The following is a 22,238-nucleotide window of genomic DNA, read 5'->3' on the forward strand; positions in this document are numbered from 1 at the left end:
TGCAAGGTGCCATGTTTGCCAGACTTGACAGTGGCAAATGCAGCCTAGCCCTCAATGTCAATCATAAGCAAATACACGCTGTGATAGGCTGCATGCAAATGAGACCGCTTCCTGACGTCAAGAAGCAGCAATTTTTAAAATGTGGGGAAAAAGCACAGTAGGTGGCGCAGTGATTTTTAAAACACCAATTTCTATAAATAAAAACAAAAAATTTGACAGCTGACACTGCCTATTTTACCACCAAGGGTAGTACAAAACATAAGCGAAGCAATTTCAGTCCGACTTTAAAACAGGACAGTTATGAATGACCATTTTATGATGTGATTTTGTGGTTATGAATGGTCAGTTATGGTCAGAAGGATCACTCACAGGGAAAATCAGATGGGCCCTGGGTCTTCCCTGTCTTAGTTGCTGTTTGGGAAAAAAAATGTTATCCCACATTGTGGTTCACATCAGTCATGTTACAGAATACAACACTCAAATTCAGCTTCTGCAGGACAGAATATTCAGAAGACTATTCATCAGTTTTAGCTCAAAAAGAAAAGAAAGAGCAATTAAATACAATCACTAAAATCATTCAGAAAAATAAACCTTTTCAGCTCCACTTCTTTAATAAAGAGGAGCATACTGCAGCATACAAGCATTCCATAACCTAGATAAAAGCATCCAGATAAATAGATAAAAGCATCCAGTACCACCTCTTGCCACTTACCAATGACTCTCTCAACAATCTGGAACTGCTTATTGAGGTCAGTTGTCAGTTCCTGCTGACAGTTGTAGTACTCCAAATCCTCAGGGGAAGCTTTTGACAACCTTAGGAAGATCAACACAGATGCTTTGTTCAGCCTCAGTGCTCGCTCATACTGACCCAGGTAATGGCCCAAACACATTAAGTATCAACCCTGGTACTGACCCAGACTAAGCAAGGCCTCAATCCCAGTATCAACACTGACCCTAACAAAATTAGCTCTCAGTCTAAGTACTCACACAAGCAAGCTAAAACCTCAGACCCGGTATTGATCCAATAAAATTACTGCTTCATACCCTGTACTGACCCAAGCAAAGTAATCCAAGTATTGACCCAGGCAAAGTAAAACCCCTGTCCCCAAATTCCTCTCTCCCCCTCTCACCAGAGACTGAGCTCATCGTTCTTCTTCTTGAAGTTCTCTAGCTTTTTCAGGCCCTTGACCTTCTGCTGGGTAAGAGAGTCCATGCACTCCCAGGTGTTGTGGATGTAGGACCAGCCCTTCCACTTGATCAGGAACTGGGGTTCTCCCTCATCTTTCCCTCATCTTTCTCTCCCCATTGGCTTCAACAGCATACAGGGTGGTTTCCGCCCCCGTGGCTGCAGGAGCCACCAATGAGAACGTTCAAATCATTTACACACATTTTTTTTTACACACAGCTGAATAAAAACCTTCAATGTGTAACCCCCCCACCCCCAAACTGTACATATGACTACATGTGGTGCTGAGGATCGTGCCCTGGGTCCTGACCTCCTTTATTCCCAATTCTGGTGTCCATGACTTTCTCTGTGGTCTCGCTGTCATCGTCCTGCTGCTCCTCCGCCCCATCACCCCCCATCTCAATGAGGTCATCAGAGTCAGTCTCAAAATCATTCTGATCTTCCTTGTAGCTGGGGAGGTGAGGTCAGGGGTCAAATGGACAGGTAGGTGGGTAAACGAGACATGCAGTTACGCACATTGCCTGGCAACTGTCTTTGTCCAAAGGACAACATAGTGTTGTGGTCAAAGTTGATTTGAACACAAATGCAAGTTCAGGGCCTGCATCCATGAAGTGCTTCCTAGCAAAAGCTGATCAATGATCGGTTATGCTGTTCAGCTCATAACTTAAAAGGTTGGGACATGGCCAGTGTAAAGCTGATCCTAGATCAACACTCATACTCTTAGGCACCTTAAGAATGCTTTGAGATGCTTACTTTAGAATACAGGCCCTGACCGCCCACCTCTACAGCAGACTCCCTCCCTAGGAGAGCTGCAGGGTGCATTAGTTCTCATTGTTACCAAGCAACTGATCAATTAAGATCTGTAAAAGCAGTTTACAGCTGTTTCTTACCTGCTTTCTTGGACCTAATCCGTCAGTGGCTTAAAGGACTCTGAGGAGACAGGTAAGATTAACCCCTTACCCTGCGCTCACCTGACTTTCGTCGCCGTTCTTCGCCGAGTTTGTTTTTTTGGAGTGTCTTCATCCTCATCATCATCGTCTTCCTCTTTCTCATCATCATCGGACGACTCCTGCTTCCTCACCTTCTTGGTCTTCTGAGGTTGCTGCTTTTTGGCTGCAGCTGTTTTGGTCTGTGGTCTAGACAAAACATTACAGCAAAAAAATATACATGTAATTAATTAAAATCTACACTGCACAAAAGCTGCATGCGTCCTTCAGCAGGCCCTTCTCTCATTCTGGCATGTTTGTGTAGCGATCTAGTACCACTTCTGGCATATACCTTTAGTCTGGACCTTGAGACAGCTTTGAACATCTTACTTAATTAAAAATGTCAATACATCAGTTAATCAAAAAAGCCTGCTTTTATCTAAAAGGTATTCTCAATGGGGGAAATAAAATGAAAGGGGTTATTTCAAATTTAAATGACATCACACTTGTGTATGTCAGTATATGCATACATTTTACTTTTTTGAAAATAATCATGTTAATGATTAAGCCATTTTAAGATAATTTTGATAACAAGAGGGGCATTAATCGCAATTGACTGACAAGCAGCAGGATCAATTGGAAGAGCTGTCTGAAGACCAGGCTTCGCTACACCCCTTACCTTCGGGCTGGGAGACGTCTGGATCTAACTTTATTCTCTTCCTGCTCACTGTCTGAACTGCTGGTCTCATCCTCCTCCTCATCCTCCTCCTCCTCTTCATCGTCATTTGAGCCATCATCTTTCCAGGTATTTCTTTCAACACAGAAATACCACAGGTTCACCTTTTGGGATTCCCAGCATCCCCGTACCAGGAAGCACCAGCCCTCTCTATAATTCAGCACCTCCACCCATGCACACGCCTCCGCTTCCTGTTCAGTTTTCACAAGGCTAACCACCTCACTTCCTGTCCTCAGACCTTCTGTTTACCAGCAGCGCATGCAGGAGGCACGAGGTGTAGACCTATATGCACCCCTGGCACATAACATGGAGAGTAGTAGGGACTCCTTTTGAGAGAGAATCTGAGTGTTTCAGATCTATGAGATCTGTATCTAATATTCTGAGGGATCTATAGAATCTGCATCAATAGGCTTCTGATCTGCAAAACTGGCATCAATCTGCTTTAGGCCAACGGAATGTGTACCCAATGAACTTCAGATCGATGGAACCCGAATCCACCAGACTTGGGTTCCACAGAACCTGCATTCACTGAACTTGTCTCAGATGAGCCACGAACATCTGTACAATTGCACACTACCATTCAAATTAGTATGAAAAGGAAGACAAGCAGATGAAACACGACTGAAAAGAAATGCAAAAGGTAGAGCATGTGATTAACTTACTGCAGGCTTGCTGCGAAACCCCATGCCTGTACAATGAGGGAAGTGCGCACAGGCTGAAGACTGGCAGGGAATCACACAGACACATTAAGGACATACTTGCCAACCCTCATTGCCCTATCCTGGGTTCCTCCCAGGCTCACAATTCTCAGAGATTTCTCCCATTTTAGGACAAAATTTGTTTCTCTTTGAAAACGCGCCTTAGAAAATCATTAGGCAGGTGTCAACTCAACTACCTTAACCCAACCCCACCTATTTTTAAAGGTAGACTGATCATCATTGATCTTCAGTCACATCACATTTCACACAATAGAGGTCTGGTAAAATCTATGGCTGCAGCGAGTGCTTCTTGCCCGATTCTATTTTCCCCTCGGTGGTAGTGCGTGGTCCTCAGAAGTAATTGCATCATGGATAAGTAGTTGGACTCAGGAGTACTACAGCTGTGCCTCTCATAATTTTTTGGAGTGAGATCAAGTAAGTCTGCTGTTATTTAGTAATGCAAGGTCCTTTTGGTTGGTGTTTTAATAAACAAACTGTGATATTTAGGGAATGTGATTCTCAGTGCAGGTTAGGCAAAGAAATTGACGATTTTTTTTTTAGCTGGTTGATTTAGCTTTGGATTCATAAAACTGAGAACAAGTAAAATGTCTGTCTTTAAGCCTTTATTTATTAAAACAATGTAGCTAAGTTCATGAGAGCTCATATTGAAGATTTCAAACCCTAAAATCAACTTGGAAAAAAATGCAGCTAAATGAACTGTTAACTTATTAATTTTTTATGTTTTTTTAAGAAAGGTCTAAGCATCAAAACGGTAGCGTTAGCCAATGTCTGGCATTTCCCATAGGTAACCTAATTTATGTTTTATCATCAAGTAGCTACAACATAACTAAAATAAAACTACTTTTAAAAAGTAGTTAAGTACTTTTTTCTTATTGACAGCTGCACCACAGTTGAACTACTTCCAGTGTCGAGTAGTTGATAGCTTAGTTAACTACATTTTTAGTGCACAGCACAGATTATTTCACTATTTCAACAGTGTATTCAAATGGATTGTAAAACTTGAACAGACACACTTAAAATGGATTTTTGTTGAAACATGGAAAGTAGGTCCATTTCACACAAAAATGCAGTTGCAGTATGCTTATTATTTTGTTATATTCTTACTTAAAAATCACCAGAATGCAGGAAACAAAAACTCACATTTTCTGGTAGACAACACCCACAACTCCCCACTTTTATTCAGAATCTCCCTATTTCTCAGGTCCCAAGGTTGGCAAGTATGATTAAGGGACATTCTTCATCCATTTCTCCAAATGAAATAATACATTGGTAATGGAAGACATGCCAGCACATAAATTCTTTTTTTTTTTTTTTTTAAACATACTATATGTACTATTCTACACACAAAGACATGCACAGACAACAGTTGATAATCTGATAATCTGTGTCCCTTGATAAATCTTTTTTCCCTTGGGAGACTGTGTGGACCTTCAGCAGAAAGGCCTGCATTCCTTACATGTCAAATTAATGACAGAATGCAGTCATTTAGCATTTGCTTACGCTGGCACTAACAGCAGCACATCCACACTGATTTCACATAAGCTGACAGTACGATGCAAAGGTGCATAAATGAAAACCAAAATGTAAATATGTGAGCCGGAAACCCATTTTCCTCCAACTGCCATCCTGGCTCCCAGATACTCACTCTCTCTTCTTCTGCCGGAGTCCTTTACGCTTGGGACTTTCGCTTTCCGAATCGCTGCTGCCCTGCAAACCCATGCACACAAATACAAACACATGCCCAGCGTAAGTCACAGAACACATAGAATTACACATATCAAGGCAAACACAATGCTGTGTTCAGAACTTACAATGAGCATAAATTCAATAGTACAAATGTAGTTTTATTAAAACAGAAAGTTTGTCACAGTTAATATGCATATATATATATATATATATATATATATATATATATATATACACACACATATATACATACATACACACACACACACAAATACCGATCAGCCACAATATTAAAACCACCTACCTAATGTTGTGTAGGTCCCCCTCGTGCTGCCAAAACAGCTCTGACCCGTCGAGGCATGGACTCCACCTCTGAAGGTGTCCTCCGGTATATTTGGATTTCTGTACATATTTGAATCTACTGTATATTTGTATCTGATATTTTGTATCTACTGTAAATTTGTATCCGATTGTGTTACTTTGTTGGCTTTGATGCTGCAACAGTGCAAATTGCCCCCGGGGATCAATAAAGTACACTACTACTACTGCTACTACTTATTACATTATTGGTTTTTATTAAACTATTGGTAGTTTATTACATTATTAGTTGCTACAGGGCTATAAAAAACTAAGATATTGTTAGAGGGTGAATTATTTCCACATGATTTTAAAAACTCTCGACGGGTCAGAGCTGTTTTGGCAGCACGAGGGAGACCTACACAATATTAGGCAGGTGGTTTTAATGTTGTGGCTGATCGGTATATATATATATAACGTACAAAAACACCAAGTTACTCACACGTACAGTTCAGGCCAATGGTTTACATACATCTAAGTTAAAGATATTCAAACTCAGTTTTTCATAACTCCGCACATGTTCCCATACATTTCTTTTGGCAAGTTAATTAGGGCATCTAATTTGTTCACGAGAGGTCATTTTTAACCTATCGATTAAAGACATTAGAGAACCTATCGATTTATTTCAGCTTTAATTTACTACATCAGAATTCCAGCGGGTCAAAAGTTTACATACACCAAGTTGACTGTTCCTTTAAACGGTCTGGAAGATTCCAGAAATTGATGTAATGATTTTTTAGAAGCTTCTGATTTGCTAATTGTCATAATTAGGAGTTAACTGGGAGTTAATTGGCACCTGTGGCTGTATTTAAGGCCCTACCTTTAGAGCCACTGCCATTTTGCCTTTGATACCATGGGAAAATCCAAGCAATGCAGCCAAGACCTCAGAAAAAAAATTATGGACCTCCACAAGTCCGGTTTTTCTTCAGGAGCAATTTACAAACAACTGAAGGTACTACAAGCATCTGTACAAACAATTGTATGCAAATATAAAAATCTTGGGACCACACATACACTGCATCGTTCAGGAAGGAGGCACAAATTAACTCCCAGGGCTCAATGAACTTTGGTCCAAAAGGTTCAACTGAACCCCAAGACTACAACAAAGGAACTGGTGAAGGAGCTGGAGGCATCAGGTACCAAAGTATCTACATCCACCATTAAGAGAATCCTATATCGCCATGGCCTGAAAGGCTGTCGTGCAAGGAAGAAGCTCCTACTCCAAGACCAGCATAAAAACGCCAGAATGAAGTTTGCAGGTTATCACCAGGACGAAGACCTAGCCTTCTGGAGGAGTGTTCTCTAGTCAGATGAAACTAAAATTGAACTGTTTGGCCATAATGATCAGCACTATGTATGGATGAAAAAGAATGAGGCTTTTAATCTGAAGAACACCATCCCAACTGTGAAGCATGGGGGCATCATGTTGTGGGGGTGTTTTGCTGGAAAAGGGACTGGTGCACTTCAGAAAATAGATGGCATCATGAGGAAGGAGGATTATCAAGAAATTCTGAAGCAACACCTCAAGACATCAGCTAGAGGGTTAAACTTGATCGCAACTGGGACTTTCAGCAGGACAATGATCCTAAGCATACCTCCAAAGTTGTAGCAAAATGGCTTAAAGACAACAAAGTGAAAGTATTGGAGTGGCCATCACAAAACCCTGACCTGAATCCCATAGAAAATGTGTGGACTGAACTGAAAAAGAGTGTCCGAGCAAGGAGGCCCACAAACTTGTCTGAGTTAGACCAGTTCTGTCAGGAGGAATGGGCAAAAATTCTGGCAAAGTATTGAGAGAAGCTTGTGGAAGGCTACCCCAAGCATTTGATTCAAGTTCAGCAATTAAAAGGCAATGCCATCAAATATTAACAAAGCGTATGTAACCTTCTGACCCACTGAAAATCTGATATAGTACATAAAAGCTGAAATACATCTGTCTCTTTGCTATTATTTCGAAATTACCTCATATAAATATAAAGTAGATACCCTAATTGACTTAACACAGGAAATGTATGGTAACATGAAATGTGTGGAGTTTGAATGTCTTTAGCCTAGGTGTATGTAAACTTTTGGCCTCAACTGTAACTTATCAGCTACTTGATGGATTAATAAAAACCTAACATTACACTTTTTAAAGGTCACGAGGAATAAAGATATGTGAAGCATGGTACCACAGAGAAAAAATGTTCTTGGCATACGGTGCAGAGTCCAAATGTCACATTAGAGCATCCAGATTGAAAACTCGCACACTTAATTTTGGTCCAAGAAAAAATAGGTTTTCTTTCTGGATTTATGAGTATGGTGCCATGAAGTATTAAGCAACTAAAACGTGTTCAGCGAGGTGAAATATGGTTTATGTGATAGGGTATTTCACTTGGGAACGTGAAGTCAGATATCAAGTGCCCAATGCCCACTATTAAAAATACCCAAAACTACTTTTAATTGGGTAAAATACGAGTATTAATTACTGTGGTGCTGAACGTGTATCCCTTTCCCCAAACGAAACAGAACTAGCCTATGTGTTTAGGAAGAATGCATAAATTCAGCTCTGTCAAACGCATTGTGAAAACAGCGTGGTTTAATTTAAAACAGATGAGGTAACTCGAACTCCAAAATGCACGTCCCTTTATCTTTTCTTGGACGTTTGTAGGTGAAAGGCCTACAGTTATTTTAAAAAATGGAAAATCAAAGTTATTTGGAGGGACCTAGCAACTATGCAAGGTTCCACTTTTCAGTTGGGACGACTGGAATCGCCGTTTATATGTCCTTACAACAAGTTGTCGTGATTTTTGCTAAACATATTGGTAGTTTATCATTGTGTAATTGAACTCTTCCCCAACACAATATAAATATTCATGTACACTGGAGCATAGCCAAATGTGTCGCTTTAATAGCTCATCAGCAGCTAACCCCTCATCATCACTTCATCAACAGCCACAAAATATATTACTACATATTTACAACTCTTATTTTCTATTTAACAAACAACATAAATGATGTCCCACTTTTTAAGAAAATGTAATATTCATTCACATCATTTGTTGCAATTGGAGTACTGTGAACTTTTAATCTGCCTGTTCACTTAAAGAATTAACCATATTATAACATGTGTCTCCTGTCAGGCAAGAATATGCATTTGTGACTGAACCTTCACAGATGTCAAGATGAATACAGGGAAACCTACAATAATATTCTGAGAACTACTACCATTGAATCTCAATCTTGGTTCATATGCATACAGTATTTTGTATCTGATCTAAAGAAATACAAATAAACCATGGACTTGCGTTGAATCATGCTTCCTTAATTCCCAGAGTATCAGTGTATTCAGGGTACCTAATATTAACAGGAGTTCACACATCATTTTTCCTTTATGTACAGGCCTCATGCTTCACTATTAAATACATGTACAATATGCCAACCCAGACAGCCTTAAGTAGTCAGGTCAAAATAAAAATTAAAAACTAATTTGCATTTTTTGAATTTATCAAATAAATGCAAATTAAACCTGCATGTAGAGTACATGCAAAACTACTGAATTTTTTTTAACAAAAATATTTTATAAAGCCACAGTAAATTATCATGTCTTTGTAATTAATGTAATGTACAATTAAACTTTGAAACACACCCTCTCAATACCTGTTCTTCCATTCCTTGCATTTTTTTTTTGACCTACCAGTGTCTTATCTCCATACGAAACATTACAGGAGGCAAATCATTCCAGTCAAACAGAAGCTTAAGATCGTTTAGCCCACACGTTGTAAAGAGCTGAGGTATAATTCATGCAATTCAGAACAATGCAATACACTACCACGACAAATTGCCCTTACAAAATAAAAAAATATGTTTGGATGGTGCTTTGAACCTTGACATTTCATTTTTAAATTTTTTTTTTTCCACTATAAAATAATATTTATTTGAAAATGCTGAGCCACAAATCCTCACTGCAAGCCTGTAAGAAAATACCACAGAAGGCAGGCAGGCTGCATCTCCAAATAATGAATTGATGTGGGTGGGTGGGACATACACAGCTACACTGATTTTCTACTGGCCGTCAAGTTGCTATGCAGGAAAGCCAACCAATCCCTATTCACAACATACCCAAATGACCTTTGAGCCACTTCCTACTCCAGCTTCCTGTAGTTCCAAGAACACCAGTGTAATGCAGCATGTCTGACTAGCTATGCGGCACAAACCAAGAGCCATTTTGTGACTTTGAAGTGGACATGCAGCCATTTAATGAAATATGAAAAGCACTCACACTGGTTAGAAAATCCTGTGCTCATATACAACAATTTTTCATCAGGAACAATTAGATTTTTTTCTGGAAAAACAGGATTGCAGTGAATAAGCTGTGAGCCTCAATGTACACTAGTACTCTTTATACAGCTCAGCCTATAAAATGGCTGCCTCAAAAAGAAGCAAAGTTTAAACACTGAAAAAATTAACCCTTTGGGGGAATTTTTCCATGGTTGTTGAGCTGAACTTTCTACCTTCAACAAGACTGTTACCTGTTAAATGTCAGTCTTCCCAATAAACACAGCCTAAAACACAACAGATTGCAGGGCCTGATTTCATATTATGGATTCATATTATAACAAATGAATATACCACATTAATTCTTGTCCAAGCAGTCAGTCTTCAGACTGAAGGGATTTAACACTACAAGTTATCCATTTGTTCAGCAAGCAGTGCAATATATTGTATTGTCAATAAAAAAGTCAAATGGAAGTTGAGTTTGACCTTTCAATTTAATGTTCAGGGTCAATTCAATTTTAACAGAGGTTATAAGTCAAAAAGGGATAAAATGTACCCTATGTCCCTCTATTACAGATAATTTAACAATGAGCATTTCACTCAGTTTACTCTCCATCATCTCCTGAGCCTCAGTTTGCAAAAATGTCAGAATGTTCAATTCAACCAATGGTCAAAGCAGTATGGTTGGTTGTCCAATTTTACCTTGTTTTTCATCCCCAAATAAGGTATTCAAAAGGTGACATTTTGTGTGATGTTCAAAATTGTGAAAAGAAATGCATTGCTAGGTAGCTTAATCAAATACTTACCGTTCAGGAAGTGTTTTAAAGAAAACCAGATTGTTTCCCACCTTGGCTAGCTTTCTGATCAAGCCAAGACCACAAAAATTAAGTACTCACCAGATACAATACACAAAATTAATAGACATTCCACCAAAGTGGAATGTCCCATACATGTACATGTCCCATACATGTACAACTTTTATGAAGTGAAGCATCAATACACAGTATAGTTCTCAATAGTTCTCCATTACTGCAGGTGAGACAGATGCAAATGAGATGTGTTCATATCACAAATTATCCCACTCTCTCATTGACTAATAGAACAGAAAATTGACACATGGCAGCAATATTTATTCATTTTTTTAACTGCACTGGAATCTTACGATTTTACTCTGAGTAGCCCAGACATGTCATATGGGAAATTGCATCATGCAGAATTAAGTGACTGATAGGACGTTATTAGCACCCAAGTGTTCAATTATTTTCTTAAAGATGAGTGGCCATTTATTCAAGCAACTGGTCAAAGCATTCAGCTTCAAAAATCTGACAACCAGTTCACTCAACTCTAAGAGAGCCTTGACTGATTGGCGTGATCTGAATTTTATACTGTTCTTTCAGTTTGATTCCTACTTTGAAAGTAAAATGCTACTCTGTAGTACTGAAATGAATGTGTGCCAAGTACGATGCCATCCTATAGACCTATAGTTTGTGACCACAGTTGTTTAGAGCCGCTCCGTTTCTTGTCACACACTTAACAATCTGTTCTTCATGTGTGTATACACACACACTCCTCTATATATACACACAAACATACATACAAACACACACACACTAACAGAAAGTACTGACTTGATTAGAATACCTTTATATACCTTTTATATTCCATACCATTTACTGAAGTGCAAAACTCTCCTGATACCAATCATTACAGTGCTTTATCAATAAGAAATTGAGGAGGATATTTTCACTTCACACACACAAACACCTGACTCCACGTGTTTAGACTGTAGCCAAGACCACCGGACCACCATGTACATAATACAGGAAGCAGTTTCACACAATAGGCTAAATGACCCAACTACAACTTTGTATGACTAAGAACGGTGATTTGGGGGTACCATTTGCTTGTTATATCAGTTTTATGAATGAGTGTATGAAAATACATCAGATAAAAGCACACTTTAAACTACAAATATGCGTGTGAACTGTTAATTCTGGCGTAAGACAGGAATGAATAAAATGTGTACAAAGGACATTAAAAATCATACATTTATTACAGAAATGGTGACAAAATCATTTTGCAGACCATATTGAAAACATTTTTATAAAATAAAATGATAAAAAGAAATGTTAAATAAATATAGCTTACATTTCTTAGCAAATCATGTTCAGATTGTATAAGTTTTGTCACTAAAACTTGTTAGTCTTAGAAAATATCACCACATAATGGAAAAACTTTGTTACAAGAGAAAAATTCTTTTTTTGAATCTTTAGTATGTTATTCACTTACCAACTACTTAACTTAAAGTATGATGATAAGGCCTATACATTCATTCAGAGATCAACAGCTTTGCCAATAAATGCTGACTATGGTTGTATGTCTTACAGGAAAACAGAGAGTTCAAGTCACTGATTCATTGTCTATTAAAACTACACACAAACTCAGGTTTGTATCGGTCTAACTTCATTCAAGCCAGTAATCTAAGGAATCACAAAGGAGGGGTCCTGTTCTGTAAATGCCTTAATTCTTTTCTTTTTTTTTTTACTGAAATTTCTTTTCTTATTTTCTTACCTAACCACGTGTGATGAGAAAACCCCTTAAAATGTTTTAAATGGGAATTAACATTATATCTAAGATGGTGCATTGCAGTACCTACTAATCAGACAAGGTCATTTTAGGCTCTCACAAACGGGCACGAAACGATGATTATTTATCTGTACTTGTCTGCTTGAACGTTGTAATTGCTATTTACTACAATTATCCAGTAGAGGGAGCTCTAATACAAGTGTGAACTGCAGCAGCTGACGCGCTACTTCTCTAATAAGACGTTTGTTACTCGTGCCTCATCCAATATTCTCCACTGCAAGACTTGTCTGCACAGATTCGGTTGCGGCAATAAAGGTATGTAGATTTAGTGAAAGTTTTTAATTAAATGCGTTTATACGACCACTATGTTTATCAATCCTCATTATCAAACGAGCGAGCTAGCTAACATATTTGGTTCACTTTAGCAAGCTAGCAAGCCTTTATGAACTGGAAGTGAGCACATAAGCAGCGTAGGATCTACATTTCCAGAGGACATCGCTGTATTCTCAAATAAATAACCAGCCAAAATAAAATGGTGATTGAATGTGTCACACATTTGTTTTTTTTTTTGTTGTTTTTTATCTGAGATAATGATATTAGCTACTATATGATGTTTTGTAAATAGCCAAGGCGTGATTGCAAGCGAGTGTCATCTTGTCACGCGTCATCGTAGCAAGCTAACCAGACAGTAAAAAAGCAGATAAAACACTTCGAACATGAATCATTTTAAGCCATGTTATCTAGCTTTGTCGTGATAACATGAGAGAAGGATTGCTGTTGGAGAACTGAATCAACCAATAGTTAGCGCGGGTAACCTGCACGAAAGCTCATACATATAAGAAAATACAATAAGAAAATATAATTAATTTAACTTACTGAGAAAATATAATAAGAAATAACGAGGCTGTGTCATAGCTAATGCGTTATTGCGAGCGAGTGTGTCATCTAGTCACGCGTCAGAGCGCATTGTAGTTATTTTCACCGTCTAATTCTTATGGACAGGGAAGCTCGTTTGATAGTCTTAGTAGGAATAAAATAAGAAAATATAATTAATGTACTGAGAATAGATACTAAGAAATAATAATAACAAATTAATAATAACAACAATAATAATAATAATAATCATAAAAATACATGTTTGAAACTGGAAAAGGGATTTTTTACATTAATTTTTTTATAGATGTTGGAAAAGAAAGGAGTAAAAGCAAGGTGTGGAGTTATTTTGATTTCACACACTTAAATATAGTGTTAATATGTATATTTAATTTAATATCATCTTTAACTTTTTTTATCTAAAAAGTTTTGTGTGTTTATTTAAATTTTTTTTTTGTTTGCTTATAAGTTAAATGTTCTTAAATATAGAAACTTTAATAAAATATAAGTTTTTCAAATTGATTTGAAAATGTTGCACTTTTTGACAAAATATCGGTCAAAACATCGGTAATCGGTGGGCTAGGACTCCCCAAAATCAGGATTGGCACCGGACCCAAAAATCTGGCATCGGTCGGGTTCTATTATGTACTGTTGGCCATGCTCAATTTTTGTCATCTCCCTTCACAACAGGTGAAAAGAAAACAATTGCATCATACAAAGACAGCGTGCAGCACAGCATGCAGCATAACGTAAGTACATCAAAACTGTCACTGGGAATTAAATTTGATTTGATTCCAAATTTATCAAATTAACCCACTTCCATGTGTGCCAACTTGGTCTGCCTCCTTGTCTGGGCCATGACTTATTTGAGGGTATCGTCGCATATGACTTCGCTCTATACCTAAGTCATTTTGTCACAAATCAGAAATTCTTCACGTATAGAGAACTGAATGGACAGCTTAATCACTTCAGGTACCTCGGCGATGACGCCAGCAATAAGCCATGCGAAATGAATCCAGGAAGTGAGAAATTGAGTGGACATGCTGTCCAGAATTGGTGTTTCCTTAGACTTCTGCCTCTCTTGATTGGGGACAAAATTTAAAATCCAGTTGAAAATGAAGTTTGGCAATTTGTGTTGCTGCTAAGGCAAAAAGTTGAAATTGTTTGTGCTCCTGCCATTGCAACTAGTCAGATGGCCTACTTGAAAGTCCTTATTGAGGAGTATTTGCCGAGTCGACAGTATTGTTTTCCTAATCACCCACTTAAGCCGAAACATCATGTAACCCGTTAGAAAAATAGCAACGTTTTAAAAGAGTCCTGTAGCTTTAAGAAAAGGGAGGCTCCCTACCTAACTGTTAGGAGGACTTGTTTTGCGTCCCTAATTAGTTTTATTGGCTGTAACAGGCAGTAATGTCTTAAGATCATTCTGGAAAATAGTTAGCCCCGCCCACTCCCAGGGACTTGGTTGAGACTGTTTGTCGCACAGCAAGAGGGGAGAACGGGAGAAAGAAAAAGACGATTAGAAGTAAAAAATCATAATCGTTAATTTAAGCAGTAAACCTAAAGAGTAGCTCCGTAAATGACCCACGGACCAAATATTTTCCAGATCGCACACTTCAATCTCTTTCCTTGGGATCTTGGTAAGTTAAATGTTAAATTTGCTAAAGTATCGTAACTGTAGCAGCAACACGTGTGCTATTGACTCTGTGTTTCCTTGAAAATAGCATTAGCCACACGTGGCGTTTAATATTTTTCAGTTTGCACACTTCAGTTTCTTCCTTTGGGATTTCAGCGAGTTTAAATTTGAAATTTAGCTAAAATATCGCCATTGTAGCAGCAACACGTGTGTTATTAACTCCGTGTTTCCTTGAAAATAGCATTAGCCACACGTGGTATGTATAGCTATTGAGATCTCTCATATAAAGTTGAATGTTGCTATTTGAAAGCGTGAATCGCACTGTTATTGTATCATACGTGTATGAATGTGCAATGTAACATGTGTATGAATGTGCCATGTAATAACCTTGTGTTAATTTTAAGTAGGCTATAGCTCATTCAAGGTGGCTATTAGTTGAGCCTATGCACTTAAATGAAGTTAGCTAATGCAGTACTGTTAGAAACCATGCACTAGCGCTTAGCAAGTGCGCTACATTTGGGTATATGATGTAGCCATATCTTCTATTGTGCATGACAGTGCAAGAGGGTTAGTTCACATGCATTTAAATGATTTTACAATCAACTAATGATTTACTTGATTGTTAAAGGTTTATTGCCATGTATTTATATTGAGTTCATGGTTTAAAAAATTATTTGCTATAGTTACATGGAAAATACTTGCTCATAATTCATGATTAATGGTTAAAGAGTGATAGAATATTTGATAAAATGAAACTGTACAGTTGAACATTTATAAAGTGTACTATTTGGTTTATTAGTAACACTTTTACACTTTTGAGGTTACAATGATGCCTTAAAGAAAAAAACTAAGATTGAGAAAAGTATTCAGTTGTTATAATAGCCTGTTGTCATACAGGCTGGGTTTTTTGGATACCTGAGAAGAAACCTGTGAACCTAGGATTCTCTCCCTGACGAGGGAGATGGTGAGCCGACCAGCTTGATCAACTTGATTCATCTTCATCCATTGAGGAAGAACCCCCTGATACCCCTTGTTTCTCCCAACCCCACTCTGGTGTGGTAGGATTGTGATTGAGAAATTACACAATTTTATTTGATACTTTATTTTTTGTAAAAAGGGTACACCCAACCAACAATACTGACTTGAAACTAACTAAATTGAACTTGACCAATTGAACGGAACCAGACTGAACAGAAGACATTCAGAACTGAATGGACATTGAATACAGTTACAACACTCAGGACATTGATATGAAGACAAATGAATGTGTTTGAATGTGATAAGCTTTACATATTGTCATTACGTTTTCTTTAATACAGTTCTAACCATTTTGCACTTACTTTCTGGCTCCGGTTGTTCATTGTGTCCATCTCTTCATTCATAACCTCTCCTTACGAACCTAGCTTTAACCTGAAAATATTTACCTACTGCTAAGTGACCCTTTAGGTGGGTTACAGTCATCATATACGTGACTATCCTGAACTGATACTTTGCTTTGGGCCTCTTATTCGCTCTTGGACCCTTAGGTTTGAGAGTAAACACACTTTTTAAACAGTGTGCTCGCAAATTACACAACTTCAAGAATTTGTGATCTGTTGATTATTTAGGCCTCCAGCTACGTAGCTCTGTGGCTGTACACAATGTCACCGTTAAAGGCACAAGCTACAAAAAAAGCCACGTGTGTTGTCTTTGAGAAGAATGATGAGGGACTAGTCTTTGGCAAGATAGAACTGATTCTTGTTTGCAACAGTTGTGTTTACTTTGTCACAGAGAAATGCCAGTCTGATTTCCTTTTTGATCAGGGGATTTACTGCCTAAAGATGGGCTCAGAGAACCCCATTTCAAATTATTTCTGCCTCGAACATGCAAGCCTGCTTGACTATTACCCTTTGCCTGTGTACAACATGTTTGGTCTGTCTCTAATAGCCACTCCTTTCCTTCAGAATGTCTGATATAAGTGAGAGCATCAAGGACGCAGTCATTTCTATCCTGCCAAGTGTGCCAGAAGAAACGATCTTACACCAGGGAGTGGAAAGCAAAGATGACTTGCAGTACATAAGAGAACAGGAAATTGCAGAGGTTAATCGACCAATCCAGTGCAGAAAACATTTAAATGCATGGAAATGAGCAGGTACTGTATATTTACTACTTCACTACCAAATTAAAGAGTGTATTAAAAAAGCTTATTGTTTTATCTAATTAATTATGACATCAATTTTAGTCAATATGCATAATGATAGATTTTTGTTTTCATTGCCAGATGCTATAAGTTGTGCTACCCCCCTACTCCAGTCCCCAGAAGGCAGTAAATCCGCTACTTTGATTTAAATGGTATAGTCTAACCTGATGGACATGTGTACCGACAGTGGTTAAATTGGGTTTTCTAAGGAGGGGGAGCCCTTGTTTACATATTACCGTCAATGGTCAACGTCTTTCAATGCATCTTTATTTACATCTCACAACATCTTGCGCTACCTTTACATCTCACACCACTTATTTATATCTCATGCCATCAGTTCACATATTAGCTTTACAGTCATTTCATTTTAATTCATGAGGTTCCAAATAGGGCTGAAAGCACGTTTCTCCTGTCTTTCCTGTCTCTCTCTACAAGCTGTATGGTCTGCTGACCTCCTGGTCACGACCCACTTCTTGACATACTTTGTTGGGTTCCAAACCTCTAATGGTGGACCCACTATGTTGATAAACATTAGGCAGGAAACATTCTGTACCTTCAGCTGAGTGCGAAGTGGTGAGACAACAGTGTTCATGACAGAAAATCCTCATTCACATTCGGCTGTGCTTACAACCATTGTATCAGCTGCTTGTTTCAGTTTTAAGAGTCCCTCCCTGGGTGTCATATCTGGATTCTGTTTAAAGTCCCTGAAGGCTTGCTTTACACTAGAGTAACTTATTTTGAAACAATCACAGAGTTCTCTTACTTTGAGCTCTCCATAGAGCAATGGCACTGGAGTAGGCCAGGTTTTAGGTGAAAGCACATTCAGCTTTTCAAAAAGTTCAAGTTCATCCTTTGGGACCATCCTTGAGATCATGCTGTTGCTCAGTTCATGGAAAAACTTCTTAGGTTCAATGAGTTTTTACTTGGCATTTGTTTTAACCAACACGCCTTTAAAAGTGCCATTCTCAACAGCCTGAGAGGCAATTTGATAGTGTGGCCCTGGTGCCTCCTTCATAACTGAAAAAACTTCAGCCTGCCTTTTTACCATATTGACAGCATCTGACAGATGGACAGTCCTGTCCTGCAATGACTCTGACAAGTCTTTTAGCTCTTCTAAAGCATCAAACATAAGTCCAAGATTTTTAATAAAATCTGTGGAGGCCAGTTTTGCTGAGAGCCCTTCATACATGCATCTCTCAGCAGAGCTCCTTCTTTCATCTTTACCAGCACATGACAAATGTTGGTGCAAAGCACTGTACATGTTCCACACAGCTTCAACGGTTCTGTAGGAAGAAGCCACCCATCTCACATTTAAAACACGGCCTATCTTGCGCAACTGTGCACCCACTGCTGATGCTGCTTGATCCAGCTCTCTGAGATTTTTAGGAGATTGACTATAGAGACAATACAGCTTGTCTAAGAAACTGGTAAAGTGGTTTGTCTCTACACAGCTCTTTACAGCATCTCCTACAGAAAGTTCTAACCTGTGATTTAAACAGTACCAGCCAACTATATCTGGATATTTGGCTTTTAACTTGACATAAACCCCTGACTTCTTACCCAACATCACTGATGCCCTGTCTGAGCAAAACCCAAAAAAGCATTCCTTAAGAAATTCATCATCTAAACTATTGTGCGTGAGGCACTTGAGCAATGAATCAGTTATGCCATCTGCTGTTGTCTGCTCCAGTCCAATGACATCCAAGAAAAAAGTAAGTGGGTCTGAATTTTGTACAGATGCTCTAATATATACAACTAAATAAGATTTCTTGCTAAGTGTTGTACTTTCATCGATCAGAATGGACACTTTCGGTCTTGTACACTTGATGCTTGCCATCAGGGCTCGTTTCATTTCTTTTGAAATGAAATGGACAATATCTGTGCATGTAACATTGCTATGAAGGACTCTTCCCATATTAAGTCCATTAACACGTAAGTCTATGAGAGCAGGGTGGTCGTCGGTGTATGGGCGATTGTTTTTTGCAACATAATATGCCGTTCTGAAAATCTTTTCAGTGGTGCTTAGTAGTTCCTGCTGTGCTCTAAGAAAACTGGCATCTAACAGGTTTTCTGCTTGTTTTTGACAAATTGACTCAGCCAGTTTATGACTGTGAGATGTTTTGTGGTCATATAGCTTTTTTCTCAGTGATTTCATTTGTTTTTCTTTTGTGTTTCCATATGGAGTGACATTGCCATTTTTCCATTCAGAAGAAAATGTATGTTTGTTGGACCCTGACCTTAAAACCCCTGGTGAACCAGCATCTCTACAAATCTCACACCCTAGCGCCTTATTTGACATAAATATGAATGGAAATTTTGTCTTGAAGTGTTCAAATTGTGAAAAAGTCCAACAAATCGGCAAACTTGCAGCTGTGTTGCTACGGTCACTGCTAATGGCTGTACTGCCACTACTGGTTGCTGTGCCTGTGCTGCTGCTACTGCTGTTGCTGAGGGCTGTGCTGCTGCTGCTGCTGAGGGCTGTGCTGCTGCTACTGCTGTTGCTGAGGGCTGTGCTGCTGCTACTGCTGTTGCTGAGGGCTGTGCTGCTGCTACTGCTGTTGCTGAGGGCTGTGCTGCTGCTGCTGCTGTTGTTGTTGAGGGCTGTGCTGCTGCTGTTGCTGAGGCCTGTGCTGCTGCTACTGCTGTTGCTGAGGGCTGTGCTGCTGCTACTGCTGTTGCTGAGGGCTGTGCTGCTGCTACTGCTGTTGCTGAGGGCTGTGCTGCTGCTGTTGCTGAGGGCTGTGCTGCTGCTACTGCCGTTGCTGAGGGCTGTGCTGCTGCTACTGCTGTTGCTGAGGGCTGTGCTGCTGCTACTGCTGTTGCTGAGGGCTGTGCTGCTGCTACTGCTGTTGCTGAGGGCTGTGCTGCTGCTACTGCTGCAAAGTTCACATTTATATCAGCCATGGCCTCTTTTCCATCATACTTTAAATGCATACACCTGCTAACAGACATCCAGTATACTACTGTGAAAATAACTAACAAAATACTTGTTAATTATGGCCAAATTATTAACTATGTTCATTTTGGTGCACTTTTATCCTATTACAACAATTTCTGTCATGTCTAGGAAAAAAAATATCTGTACAGTTTATGCTAAAACATGCAGTTAGAGTAGATGTGCAATGGAGCACTTATAACGAAGAGAGAACACAATAGCATTAGTTAAACATGTTTTTGATTATGAAAAATTACTTATTCTACACATGACTTTGGGCTTTATCGTCATTGTCTTCATTCCTATTCAGCATTAGTTTATTTTATTTTTTTATTTTTTAAGCAAAACGACCACACTTAAATCTTTTAAGGTCCTCTTCATTGTTAAAACTGTCTGTTCATTAAGCCTCTGAATGAATGAACACAATTAGCTTAGCTAACTAAAAAGCTGCCAGTTATCCAAGTTACTCAGATATCTTCCACTTATTGTACAAACGTAAACTCATCGTGTTCCGAACAAAACACGGGGAAGCGGCCGCTTCCACAAGAAGTTAACGTCCGTTCAACGTTAGTTTTTCTCATGAGGAATGTGCCTTATAGTTTTAGGCTTTATGTGCGCTAACAGTTACTGGCTGCTAAAGTTAGCTTAATTTCAGCTGATTTACACAGTTTCTGATGTGATTCCTGCCTGAGAAGCTAAAAACAGCCATTTCAGTCCACCAAGGCAACACACAGCTAATCCTGCTTAACAGACAGCTTAGTAAATACACATAAAATGTTAGCTAACTCAGAATTGAACTTTTGAAACTTACCGAGGAGAAAAACAATTTGACGGAATCGGAATGTTCGAGACGAATGCGATTGGCGCCATTACAAACTCGGTTTGCGTGATGGCGTGCGGGCGCACGCGCGTTTGATGACGTCTGATAATTGTTACAAGCTCATTGTTTACATAGTTTTGGGTGTAGAATTCAACTCAAATGTCTCTATTTGTTGTCTAGAGAATTATACATCAAGACTTACATGCTATTACATTTACTGGGAGATTTAAAAAATACAAGTGTGATATGATGATATGATATTGAAGGAGGCGGAGCTCAGCTCCGGTGGGCTCCGGCCCAATTTAACCCGTGTACCGAGGTACATTGTGTGCCATAGCTGGAGATAATATGGGATCACAGAGTGGCTTTAGTGAAAACTTCAGTAAAAGCACCCATTTCTGCAGATTATGTACTAGAGCCTGACCGATATATCTATAATATATTAATATATATTATATAATAAACAAAAAAAAAACGATGATTATTTATCTGTACTTGTCTGCTTGAACGTTGTAATTGCTATTTACTACAATTATCCAGTAGAGGGAGCTCTAATACAAGTGTGAACTGCAGCAGCTGACGCGCTACTTCTCTAATAAGACGTTTGTTACTCGTGCCTCATCCAATATTCTCCACTGCAAGACTTGTCTGCACAGATTCGGTTGCGGCAATAAAGGTATGTAGATTTAGTGAAAGTTTTTAATTAAATGCGTTTATACGACCACTATGTTTATCAATCCTCATTATCAAACGAGCGAGCTAGCTAACATATTTGGTTCACTTTAGCAAGCTAGCAAGCCTTTATGAACTGGAAGTGAGCACATAAGCAGCGTAGGATCTACATTTCCAGAGGACATCGCTGTATTCTCAAATAAATAACCAGCCAAAATAAAATGGTGGTTGAATGTGTCACACATTTGTTTTTTTTTTTGTTTTTTTTTTATCTGAGATAATGATATTAGCTACTATATGATGTTTTGTAAATAGCCAAGGCGTGATTGAAAGCGAGTGTCATCTTGTCACGCGTCATCGTAGCAAGCTAACCAGACAGTAAAAAAGCAGATAAAACACTTCGAACATGAATAATTTTAAGCCATGTTATCTAGCTTTGTCGTGATAACATGAGAGAAGGATTGCTGTTGGAGAACTGAATCAACCAATAGTTAGCGCGGGTAACCTGCACGAAAGCTCATACATATAAGAAAATACAATAAGAAAATATAATTAATTTAACTTACTGAGAAAATATAATAAGAAATAACGAGGCTGTGTCATAGCTAATGCGTTATTGCGAGCGAGTGTGTCATCTAGTCACGCGTCAGAGCGCATTGTAGTTATTTTC

General features: G+C 38.7%; 1 protein-coding gene and 1 long non-coding RNA gene across 2 annotated transcripts in view; one reads left to right on the top strand and one right to left on the bottom strand.

Moving 5' to 3' along the window:
- LOC118227554 (chromodomain-helicase-DNA-binding protein 2-like) overlaps nt 1-21,231 on the bottom strand; it is a 65,662-nt gene extending 44,431 nt beyond the window's left edge. The window contains 10 exon segments of the mRNA XM_035418133.1: nt 370-411; nt 713-813; nt 1,131-1,289; nt 1,291-1,345; nt 1,497-1,636; nt 2,158-2,322; nt 2,792-2,923; nt 5,213-5,274; nt 20,888-20,998; nt 21,220-21,231. Coding sequence (XP_035274024.1) covers nt 370-411; nt 713-813; nt 1,131-1,289; nt 1,291-1,345; nt 1,497-1,636; nt 2,158-2,322; nt 2,792-2,923; nt 5,213-5,274; nt 20,888-20,998; nt 21,220-21,231 — 979 coding nt within the window.
- On the top strand, nt 13,825-16,302 carry LOC118228216. Its single transcript, XR_004765422.1, has 2 exons — nt 13,825-14,966; nt 15,860-16,302. It is a non-coding gene; the product is annotated as an uncharacterized LOC118228216 (long non-coding RNA).
- Nucleotides 21,232-22,238: the final 1,007 nt, after the last annotated feature.

Source organism: Anguilla anguilla, chromosome 5, assembly GCF_013347855.1.
Source record: "Anguilla anguilla isolate fAngAng1 chromosome 5, fAngAng1.pri, whole genome shotgun sequence".
Lineage (NCBI taxonomy): Eukaryota > Metazoa > Chordata > Actinopteri > Anguilliformes > Anguillidae > Anguilla > Anguilla anguilla.